Source organism: Mugil cephalus, chromosome 21, assembly GCF_022458985.1.
Source record: "Mugil cephalus isolate CIBA_MC_2020 chromosome 21, CIBA_Mcephalus_1.1, whole genome shotgun sequence".
NCBI lineage: Eukaryota > Metazoa > Chordata > Actinopteri > Mugiliformes > Mugilidae > Mugil > Mugil cephalus.
Window position 1 is genome coordinate 13,223,404 of NC_061790.1, and position 11,784 is coordinate 13,235,187.

At 41.4% G+C, this 11,784-nt stretch overlaps 2 protein-coding genes across 3 annotated transcripts in view; both read right to left on the bottom strand.

Moving 5' to 3' along the window:
- ppp2r5cb (protein phosphatase 2, regulatory subunit B', gamma b) overlaps nt 1-3,183 on the bottom strand; it is a 28,965-nt gene extending 25,782 nt beyond the window's left edge. Inside the window, exons 1-2 of one of the 2 annotated variants that reach the window (XM_047573556.1) lie at nt 3,077-3,183; nt 2,474-2,533 (exon numbers count right to left, since the gene is read on the bottom strand). In XM_047573556.1, the coding sequence (XP_047429512.1) occupies nt 2,474-2,533; nt 3,077-3,103 (87 nt within the window). In that variant the 5' untranslated portion in view covers nt 3,104-3,183. The remainder of the gene's footprint in view (nt 1-2,473; nt 2,534-3,076) is intronic. The other variant, XM_047573555.1, reaches the window with a different exon arrangement.
- A 2,517-nt stretch (nt 3,184-5,700) lies between these two features.
- On the bottom strand, nt 5,701-11,464 carry hsp90aa1.2 (heat shock protein 90, alpha (cytosolic), class A member 1, tandem duplicate 2). The gene is made up of 11 exons (XM_047573182.1): nt 11,296-11,464; nt 9,465-9,614; nt 8,891-9,257; nt 8,660-8,793; nt 8,253-8,570; nt 7,970-8,135; nt 7,651-7,841; nt 7,084-7,231; nt 6,726-6,994; nt 6,290-6,623; nt 5,701-6,166 (listed from the first exon to the last, which is right to left on the bottom strand). Exons 2-11 carry the CDS (start codon nt 9,612-9,614, stop codon nt 6,054-6,056), a joined length of 2,190 nt encoding a protein of 729 aa, XP_047429138.1. The 5' UTR covers nt 11,296-11,464; the 3' UTR covers nt 5,701-6,053.
- Between the last annotated feature and the right edge of the window lie 320 nt (nt 11,465-11,784).

The following is an 11,784-nucleotide window of genomic DNA, read 5'->3' on the forward strand; positions in this document are numbered from 1 at the left end:
TGTCAGCTGTCATACCAGTCCTGAAATGAGGACAATCAATGTATTAAGATGTTTGCCTTTCCGTTGAAAAACAGAAGTCTTCTCTTTCAATTGTGGGTCATTGCTGTTTAAATGTGGTAATTGTGAACGTTATGGAAAGAGTTTGTCTTCATCCCGATGTTCCTGAATCCGTCTAATCTACGTTTGATCTCAGAATAAAGGACTATCACAAGAGAACACTGTTCAAAACATACTTTGAACTTGGCCCCTCATATAAAAAAAAAATAGCATATGACCATGCAGTGCCACAATGTGGCCAAATGATTTACACCATGTCATAATCAATATTGCAATATTTAATTACACGCCCTGTCTTAAATGGATGGGGACATTGGCTTTTGAGACAAGTGTTTTCCACATAGCACTGTACCGTAAATTGTACTTAATATGAAGAATTTATCTGCACATAGTACATAGTTTGGAACCAGCACTACTCAGTTCTTTTACACTCAGTGCGTTTACATGCAGAGCTTAATCGAGCTTTGCTCAAAATTCGACGTTGTGACTACAGTGCTTGTCCCAGTTTACATGCAGCGGAAAAAAACGAACAACTCACGGGAACATGTCCTCCTCCTCCACACTAGGTGGCGATATGTATCTTTTCAGCGGGATAATACCATGTTAACACGGCCCGCTTTCCAGTTGACCTATTGCATCATATAATGAACAAGAGTCGTTCATGCGGCAGACCAGCATTGCAAACAATAACCATTAAGATAATAGTGCATTTTTTTAATCTCGTACGTAATGTGCGCGCTACTTCTGGTGCAGGTAACATGTGCGCTATCCCTCAGACTGTTCTTCTACCGGCTTCTGTTTACCTTCTTCTTCTTCTGCGACCGTCTTTCTTGGATGTTTGGTTCTGGAGCATGCGCACACGCATTATTTGATCAATACTGCAATTAAGGCGTATACATGACGGAGAAAACCAAATTCCAATCGCATTATCTGGGTGTCTTAATCAGATAAAGAGAACTCCGATTTTAATCGGAGTAACGTGTTTACATGCACTTAAGTTCTCCTATTATAGTCCGATTAAGGCGATAATTGTTTTTTTCATGTGCATGTTAACACACTGACAGACATGCATGTTAATACAGTCTTATATATATTACCAGTCTTCCATTTGCACTGCTCTTACTGATGCTGTTGCTTATGTTGATTCTGTTGTTATATTGATGTCTGTGTATGTTTGTGTACAAGCTACTGGACACTCGAATTTCCCTCGAAAGGGATGACAAAAATATTTTTCTATTCTATTTCCATTCTATTATTATTACTCTATTATAAAGGATCTAAGTGAATAACAAATGTAATGTTTTGAATAAAGGTTTGTTGTGTTTGAAGTAAAGTATGCCAAGTGAACCATCCAAACAGGGGTGAAATACAGGTGAACTTGGCTGATTGGCAAGCGTCCTAAAGTGACATTATCCACAAGTTAGCACCAGATTATCAACAGCAGCGGGGTCACAATGCCAATACAACCCAAAGTGTGTCAAAGAGCGCTCCACCAAAGTTTGTGAAGTTCTCATTTAAAGTTCTGACATTCAGCAGTGCCTCTTTAACCAAACAAACAAGTGACCCAGACGTTTGCAATTAATCTCTGAAATGAATACGAATAATTAGGTGTAAGGTAAACTAACATATCTCAGCATGGTCTGAATCCAATAACTCACATTCTGTGTTAATTTGGGAGCAAAATTCATATAACATATGGTTCGGGATTGCTTGTCCTGCTACGCAACAAAACCTGCTCGCAAAGAAATGCCACTAATAGGTTCAAAGAACTGGCAAGGCTAAAACCAAGTCAGCTTTTGTTGTTAAGAACGTCCTGTCCTTCACATGAGTACCTGCTTTACTCTGTGACATGTCAACACTTCTTCCGCTGTGTTACACACAACCATTATAGATTGTGGGGTTATTGTGGTGGATATAAATATTCTGAACAGGTATTGTAGGCGTCACAGCAACAGCATGAACTCAAAACTGTGGCCTAAATAATATACATAAAACTGAATCACAGTTCATATTTTACTTTATTCAGTATTATTATTTATTTAATTTTTTGTCAGTCGTACATCTATACCTATATTTTTTATCTTTTGTGCTGTATTAACGTTTCTACTGCTTTACTTTTTTTACTACTAGCTGCTGGTACAACAGCACATTTCACTGTGCATGTACTATGTTTAACTTTGCATGTGACAAATCAAATTATCTTGAATCTGCACAAGGCCTATCCGTATTTTCATCTCCAATTTGCACCATGCTGAGAAGTTGCTGATGGGCGGGTGTGATTTGTATCTCAACAGAGGATCTTCCTGTATATGTATTCCTTCTCCACGCTGCAGATCCTTCTGCACGCAGACAAAGCAATGTCAGCGGAATTTGAACTTCCACAAGTGGACAAGGGGGGGTGTCCTGGACAGCCTACCTCATGCTCCGAATTCTCCTGTCCTCCACTCTTTCCCACTTTTCCAGACTTGGGAGTCTCCTGCAAGAAAAAAAAGGGGATTGTTGATGTGCTTGAGATTAGCGGATAAACAGGTCGACAACGCCGACAAGCAGTCAATCGGTGAATGCCGCCCTGCACAAATCCCAAGCTAAATATAGCACGCCTGCCTGCCCACCCTGTCTCACAGTCCCGTTTGAACCATAGGGTTTGCTACACACTGCTGAAGTATGCTGTGAGCCAGCTAACGTTACTACACTGGCATTATCATTCACGCGAGCCCAGGTTTCAGCTTTCAAAAGTCCTTAAATTTACACCTAAATAGCAAAAAAATGCAGCCCCGGAAAGCACATGTAAAGTATAACACTTCATTTGAAAACAACGGTGCTCTATTCAAATGAGACAAGTGCTAACACTCTGTGAGGGTAGCGGCTAGATGCTAATGACTGCTGTGATGGGACGCCGCGCCGCGCTGCTAGCTAAATGTCTTGTCACACGCCCGGTTCATCAATAAATGCGGCGGAATACAAGTCATGCCAAGCTTACGCACTAGCAACGGCACCTTTTGGAAATTCTCACACTCACCTTATCCTTTTTCGTTTTATTCGGCATTGTACAACCGTCCGTAGCCGCCCTTGCTCCCCTCTCGGATAGTCCACAACCAGAACCTTGACAACTCTCAGGGAGGCTCCACTCTGAAGGCGGTTCAGCCTCACCTCGCCCTGTGATTGGCTGCTCTCTGTCAGCTGACTGGTAGCGTCACACGTTGACACGGTGGGCCGTGGTCAGGACAGAGAGAGCCCCCTGTTGGTGAACGGGCAGCTATTACAACGTAGCATGCAGCATATCTGAAACACGCTGCAGCTGGACTGACAATTATCCAAGCTCATGGAGAGGACTTTACTGAATAGATTTGTTTTGACCTCTGACAGCCAAACATGGTACTGACGTGTAAAAGGAGATTTTGAACTTCTACAACAGGCACATTTCCACCATGTTTGTGTTTCATTGATGCCTCTAAGGCTTTTGATCATGTGAATCATAAGTTATTATTATTTTCTTGGTTTTATCTATATCTATTTCTACTGTGACACAGTCCATCATGTTTTGTATTTGTACTGACATACCTTCTATTTTTCTACATTTTAATTCACAATTTATAAATTATTACTACATTGGCATTGGTTGTAAATAACTCATAGTTCAGACTTCTCCTGCTGAAGCGTATTACTGAAAATGTTTCATCCGTTATTGCCTTACTTATAAATTGCTCGTCTGTGTTGTGCTCAAAGCTGCAGCTGATGTTGTTGTAGTGGTGATTTTCTGGGTCAGTGCCATTCTCCATCTCATACGTTTTGCGTCCAGTGTAATCAAAGGTTTCAATCAAAAGTTCAATTGTTCAGAGCTCTGATGTTCACTACTCACACAATATGCTGGTGCCATTTCAACCAAATCATCATCATTTGTGTCACTGAAAGGAAAAATACGTACGCACAAGCCAATACGCTGATTTGGAAATGTGCTCACCATCTGTGAAAACTGCACTTTTTAAAGCTTTTTATTCTCCCATGGCCACTCCCCATCTGTGGCGGCATTACAAAAATAAAAAAATTTAAAAAAAGCTGTATACGAAAACCCAATGTTGCATGTAATGATGGTATGGGGCTGTAATGGAAAGTGCCAAGATGGGGTAGTCATGCAAGTCAACTGTTTGTCAGTATTGGTGTATCCACTTGTCCTGCTGTGCTTAAGAACCTCATGCACAGATTTATCACTCAACAGCCTCATTGCAACACTGCTGAACCCCGCAATGAAAGCCGTCACATTCTCATCCAGACTGTGGAAACACTGGCGTTCAACTCTATATGTTTTTACCTATTGTGTACCACTGTGTGTATTCTATTTATTTATCTGTCTGTTTTTTTGTTTGTTTTTTTTACTATGGACCTTCATTGTGTCCTGAATAAGGTTGGGCTGATTGATTGATACCTGTTAATACTGTAACTCCTGGATGAAAAAAACAAACAAACAATAAGACAAGCCCACCCCAATCCTCTTAAATATTAACATTTGTTATTTGCTACCTCTTTCACGCCCTGCACTTATTCGGACTTATTTCATATGTGGTTTGTATTCCTCATGCATGCATTGTTTACGTTTTTGCACTTTAATGTGTCACTTTTTATCAGTAGTATTGTAATTACCTTTATTGTGGTTTTGTCGATATCATCTGGTGTTGTCTACTGTGTCTCTGATGCCTGCTGCAAAATTAATTTCCGTCGTGATATCAGTAAACTGAACTCAACTGAGTAACAAGCAATTTTTAGTACGGACAGTCCTACATTTAGTAATACCCAACTATTGATTGAGTAATCCACACATTAATATACACACAGAATATTCTAACCAACATTTTTGAAAGGTTCTTTGAAAATGACAAATTCTTTAAGGAAAAAAGCAAAAACGTACATTAAAATAGTAATAGTAAATTGTTTTTTTTTTTTTAGATTCACGCGCTTTACGTAAAAACATACTGTAGCTATAGTTACAGAAGTCTACACGTTTTCCTGTAGCTGGTTAACACCCACTTCCACAGTTTTCTAGAATATTTGAAGAGCTCCGTGGAACCCAGAAGCTTCTTTGACCGCAGCATCCTTGTTGTTGCATTACTGCCATCTACTGGAAGTTACAGTCTCCTACACTGTCAGAGCTCACTATTGATCATTTGTAATTTAACTCCAAAATAAAACCCTACAATGACTATCTTGTATATATTTAATGAAAAACTAATAACCTTTTATTTTGTCAATTTATAACCACAGCCCTTTTATATGACCGCTGTCACTACTATTATAATTTTCTGACTGTGAGGAAAGATTCTTGAACTAATTTCTCCATTTCAGGAGTCTCCCATGTTGATTTAGCAGTTCTTTCACTCCCCAGATTTTGCCTTTCTTCTAAATGTGTTGCAGTTTAATATATTATCATGTTCATAGACTATGCTTGTTTTATTTTCTCTCTAACTTACAGTTTAACAGATTTGTAGTAATTTTAGCAGGTCAGTTTCTACCTCACTTCCTCCCCTTCATTCCTGTAATGTTGCATTTTCGACTACAAATCAGTGCTCATGAATTCAAAACACAAAACTCATTCGTTGTTGACCTGTCTATGGGAGATGCTGCGTCATGATCAATAACTACAACCAGTCATCAAGAAAAACGACCACATGACTTTATTAACATCGTAAACTCTTTATTTTACCGTTCCTGTGAGTTTCAGTTTTGACATATTTACAGTAAAAGCACACAAACTCTGGAATGTCAATAAATACAAAAACAAATGGGTTGTTACAACTCAAGATACAAAAAGTGGCCGCTTGAAAAATGAAGTTCAAAAAGGAATGGGAACTGCAAGTGGCCAGTGAAAATGGAAATAAACTCAGCATGGTCAAAAAGATGTTCTGTGGGGGAACATTTCATGCTCATTTATATTAATTTACAACATATAAATTTAAACTGTATATAACACTACTTCTGAACAGTAGCAGGAGAATCAAACAGGTTTAATCCACCTCTTCCATTCTGGATGCGTCATCGTCTTCTCCTTCCAGAGGTGGCATGTCCTCGGTGGGAGCGGGGGTGACGTCGTCTGATGTGGGGTCGTCTTCATCGATACCTAGAGGAGCAACAAAGCAGTTTATGAGTCACTCAAGTCAGTTTACTATCAGACAGCCCAGTAAAGATATCACAGTAAGTGTAAAATATATATGTGTGTGTGTGAATAAATTGAAATACTCACCAAGACCCAGTTTGATCATCCTGTAGATGCGATTGGAGTGGGTCTGAGGGTCGTCCAGTGTGAATCCTGAGGAGAGCAGGGCCGTCTCAAAGAGGAGGATGACCAGGTCCTTCACAGACTTGTCGTTCTTGTCCGCCTCTGCCTTCTGCCTCAGTGTCTCTACGATGGGATGGTCAGGATTGATCTCAAGGTGTTTTTTAGCTGCCATGTAGCCCATGGTGGAGTTGTCTCTCAGGGCCTGGGCCTTCATGATCCTCTCCATGTTGGCTGTCCAGCCGTAGGTGCTGGTGACGATGCAGCAAGGGGAAGAGACTAGACGGTTGGAGACAGTAACCTGTAGAGGGATGCCAGCATTAATAAGTTTTCTGACAGTCACTTATATAAAACGTGTCAACAACACCTTGTGAGTTTTTTTAATAACATTTCATCTGCTCACCTTCTCCACCTTCTTTTCCAAAATGTCCTTCATGATCTTGCAAAGGTTCTCAAACTGAGCCTTCTTCTCCTCCTGCTTCTTCTTGTCGTCCTCATCCTCGGGCAGCTCCAGGCCTTCCTTGGTCACTGAAACCAGGTTCTTGCCCTCGAACTCCTTCAGCTGCTGGACACAGTACTCATCAATGGGCTCGATCATGTAAATGACCTCCAGGCCGGCTTTGCGAAGACGCTCCACAAAGGCAGAGTTGGCCACCTGGTCTTTGGTCTCACCTGTTAAAGTAAAATTTAATCCATTTGATCGATGTTTTGCTTATTAAATCAGATCAAATAAAGTTTTTTGCAGATGATGAACAACTTACCAGTGATGTAGTAGATGTGCTTCTGGTTTTCCTTCATGCGTGTGACATAGTCTTTCAGGGAAACCATCTCGTCTCCAGAGGCTGAGGTGTAGTAGCGCAGCAGCTCAGACAACTTCTTCCTATTCTGGGAGTCTTCATGAATACCAAGCTGCAAATACAACATACAGTATATGCTGTAAGTCAATTGTGGTTGCAAAGGAAATATCAGTTCAAACTACATTAATTTACCAGATTGTTCAGTGGGCAAACAAATACAGAAACACTACAAGGTGTCACTCGTTAAAACAAAGATGGTAGAAAGGAGCTCTACACAAAGCTTAAAGCTGCTTTTCATAAAGGCAATATGGTGACAGGATCAGACAGATGGCTGCTGGGCAAAAGGTCACAGTAACAACTCTAATCATTCACTACAATTCAGCGGTTTCTGTTAAGCTTTGCATGTTAATTGGTGAGACCGATGTTTGTGGAATTCATTCATTGTGGAATCTTTGGTTTGTGAATGACAAACATCTTAATGAGACGGATGAATGTTTGCAGCTGACATGGTGCAAGGTTGTGCACACTGACCTTGATGTTCTTTGAAAACTGCTCATAGCATTTCTTGTAGTTGTCCTTGTCCTCAGACAGTTCTGTGAAAAGTTCCAGGCACTTCTTGACCAGGTTCTTTCGGATGACCTTCAGGATCTTGCTCTGCTGCAGCATCTCTCTGGAGATGTTCAGAGGCAGATCCTCGGAGTCCACCACACCCTTGATGAAATCTAACAGGGACGAAAAAGACAACTCGGTCAAAATGATATCTCTAAGATGACGTCACTATATAAACTGATTATTCGATTCGTGGACAAAATGTATAAGCTGGTAAATCCAAGTTTAGATTAGTACTCACTGAGGTACTCAGGGATTAGCTCATCACAGTTGTCCATGATAAAGACCCTGCGCACGTAAAGCTTGATGTTGTTCTTCTTCTTCTTGTTCTCAAAGAGGTCGAAGGGAGCACGACGAGGCACGAAGAGCAAGGCGCGGAATTCCAGCTGACCTTCCACTGAGAAGTGCTGTGGAAAAATAAGTTGAAGCATTTATAATTTGACTATACTGCAAGAATTCGTTCAAAAAAGCCCAATATTACCAATGTATATTTTTCTGTGATGATAAAGAATGTAGAGACCAACCTTGACAGCCAGGTGGTCCTCCCAGTCGTTGGTGAGGCTCTTGTAGAACTCTCCATACTCCTCATTTGTGATGTCGTCTGGGTTACGGGTCCACAAGGGTTTGGTCTTGTTCAGCTCTTCCTGGTCAATGTACTTCTCCTTGATCTTCTTCTTCTTCTTCTTTTTGTCTGAACTCTTGTCATGGTCGTGCTCATCATCTGACCCGACGTCTTCAATCTCTGGTTTGTCCTCGTCCTTCTCGTCTTCGTCCTTGTCCTTCTCTTTCTCCTCCTCCTCTGCCTCGTCGTCGCTCACCTCCTTGTCCCGTTCCTTCTCCACCTGTAGGGGAACATAAGTTCACGTTTAGTCACAGGCTTATCTTTTCCTGGAAACATCCATCTTAAGATAGCAGTTTATCAAGTGCTTACAAAGAGTGTGATGGGGTAGCCAATGAACTGTGAATGCTTCTTCACAATGTCTTTGATCCTTCGCTCCTCTAGGTATTCTGTCTGGTCTTCTTTCAGGTGCAGGACCACCTTAGTTCCACGCCCCATTGGTTCAGCTGTAAAGGGAAAATATAGGTCAGTGAATGTTACAACAATAGCAGCAGTATCTTAAATAACCAGTAAGTCCTGATAATTTTATCACTGTTCACTTACAGTTGTCTACTTTAACTGTGAAGGAGCCTCCGGCAGAGGATTCCCAGGCATACTGCTCATCATCATTGTGTTTGGTGATAACTGTCACTTTCTCAGCCACCAGGTAGGCAGAGTAGAAACCCACGCCGAACTGACCGATCATGGAGATGTCGGCTCCAGCCTGCAGAGCCTCCATGAAAGCTTTGGTGCCGGACTTGGCGATTGTGCCCAGGTTGTTGATCAGATCGGCCTTGGTCATGCCGATACCCGTGTCAATTAGGGTCAGGGTGCGCTCCTCTTTGTTGGGAATGATTTCAATTTTGAGATCCTTGCCCATGTCAAGCTTGGTGGGATCAGTGAGACTCTCATAGCGGATTTTGTCCAGGGCCTGAGGGGATTAATGAAAAATATAAATAAATAAAAATTAAGAAACTGACATAATTGCCTTTTAAATTATTCAGCATTTCTAACACCTGTACTAAGAGCATGTGTTACAGCCACGTCATAAAATAACCTTAAAACAAACATCAGTGAACATCTTCAACACATCAGATCACTGATACAGTCTAAGTGACTGACACCATGGGTTACTTACATCTGAGGAGTTGGAGATAAGCTCCCTGAGGAAGATCTCTTTGTTGGAATAGAAAGTGTTGATAATCAGGGACATCAGCTGAGCAATCTCAGCCTGGAATGCAAAGGTCTCAGCCTCCTCCTCCATTTGTTGGTCGTGTGATTCAGGCATCTAATTACAGGGGAGACACAATTACCATTTTTTAGATAAAGGACAAATTATTGATTACACAATTTTAGCTAAGTCTAGTGATCAACCGCATGACCATGAAAACTAATGATGCATTCTTTTTCCAACAGCAATTCTTCTTCTTTAATCTCTGCAATTATATACACAAGTAACTGAAGTGGGAAGATCAGTTAGGGCAGAATAATGCACTACTATAGCACACCTGCAGTAATGTGGCGTGTGTTAAAGTCAAACCATCGACATAATGAAATCAACACCGCTGCAAAATCTTGTAGTGTATGTGAAAATACTGAATAATCTGTTTATTTGATGAAGTACTGAGCTATTTGTCGACATGGTTATACAGGCATGTAATACTTGTTGAGTCACGTGGTGTGACAGACTCTAGATCTGCTCCCTGCTCCACCTCTCTATAATCCACCTTTGAGATTAAATCCACCGGCTTTCACACAAGTCAATATTTCCAGTGAACAGCAGAGATAAGATACGAAAGTGTATAATTCTTCTATTGATGAGACTCAAAACTACTTTCCACATCAGTGCTTAATTGCTCTGCAGTTACATGATCCTGTCATAACCGGTTATTGGATGATCTGAGAGGAACACGTGGATTGAATTGCATATGAACATCAGCAGGAATGACGCCACCTGCCGGTATCCCGGATGAAATGCGCCTTTCTCGAAGGTACCAAGAGGGAACAGAACTCTCTAGCAGTTTCCACAGAAATCGAAAGCTCCTCCTCTCAACAATCTGAGCAGGATGTCGTGTTAAGACGTGGTGCACCTTCGTTGTGATGGTAGGATGACCTGGCGTGCCCAATTACTGGGGAGAGTCCCCGTTTTTAATGATCAGTCCCCCGGCTACAGCTGTTCCAGAAACGTCCCCGATTTTAGCGTTTTATGAATGAAAAAAAAAATGTTGCGCGCAGACTACAACGACAGTTATTACGGTAGCCGGATAGGAAGCGCTAATGGGCAGGTTGCGCGCAGAATACAACTTGTACGGTAGCCGGTCGCGCTGGTATTGACATTACAGACACGGCAGTTTAAATATGTTTAAATATGAATCAACATGTAAATATGTCACCTTGATAACATTTAATTCTTTTTTGTCACTGAGCTGTCAATGTCATTCATTTCAGTAACCTGGTCATTTTATGTGAAGGGAGAAGATGGATGTAAATCTGACCAAGGGGGGCATCTGTCTGCTGGGGAAATCTGATTAAGGTTCATTAAGGTGTGCGACCGCTTAACATAATTCCTTCCTGACAAGTGCACCACGAAGGCATCGTGCCATGTGGCTCAGGAACAGATACCTTGTAAAAAAAATGTTACAAAACTTCTTAAGTGTGCAAATGACGGTCATAAGCAGGAATCAAATCCAACTATTGTTGCCGTTATAAAACTGAAAGTCACAGTCGTGTAGTTCATGTATAGTACACCGTGTACATTAAGTAGGGTTTATGCCGGCTAAGGCATCCCTGTGTCTGTGCAGAAATGCCAAAATATTTTAGCATTATCGCCTTCTTAAAATACATCGCCAAAAACAGACCAAGCTTTATAATAACTAAGCTGCCATTTGCCAGACTTATCAGACTGTGCAATATGAAAAATTCCAACTGACATTTTAATTGAAATGCCATAAATAGTCTCATTAGTTTACCTTGGTCTTCGGTAAAGTCCACAATGAAAAATGTGCGGATCGTTTCCGAGGTGCAGATACTCCGATCTCCGGTGCAGCGATTTGGATGCAGACTGAGGGGCTGAGAGTGTCTGTGCAGCTTTTGTACCTTTAACGAGTGTTCGAGAAATCCCGACCCGAGCTTCCAGAACCGTCTGGAATCCTCCTCGCTGTACTCGCTTAGCGGTGGCCGGCGATAGGCCCGTCGGACTGTAAATCACACACTGTGCGCCCACCGCCACGCCTCTCCTCCTTTCTGACTATACAGCAGGAGGCGGGATTAAAGGGGGCAGGCACGTGGATTTGAAATAGAAACTAGAATGAACCACGCCGCGTTCGCTGAATATTCCAGAACAATGAATTAAACCAAATGGTTAATAAATATTAACTACTATAGTCTACCCGTATTCATGCTCCGATCCCAGGAATAAACTTTTAGCCATTCACCTATTGTTGAAACTAAGAAAAGTG

What these genes read in the sequence shown, in the direction of transcription:
- hsp90aa1.2 (XM_047573182.1), bottom strand. Translation starts at nt 9,614, where the DNA reads ATGCCTGAATCACACGACCAACAAATGGAGGAGGAGGCTGAGACCTTT. An exon ending in AGGACCACCTGGCTGTCAAG is followed by an intron (nt 8,136 to 8,252) that starts GTTGGTCTCTAC and finishes ATTTTTCCACAG; the next exon opens with CACTTCTCAGTGGAAGGTCA. An exon ending in TGGAAAAGAAGGTGGAGAAG is followed by an intron (nt 6,624 to 6,725) that starts GTGAGCAGATGA and finishes ATCCCTCTACAG; the next exon opens with GTTACTGTCTCCAACCGTCT.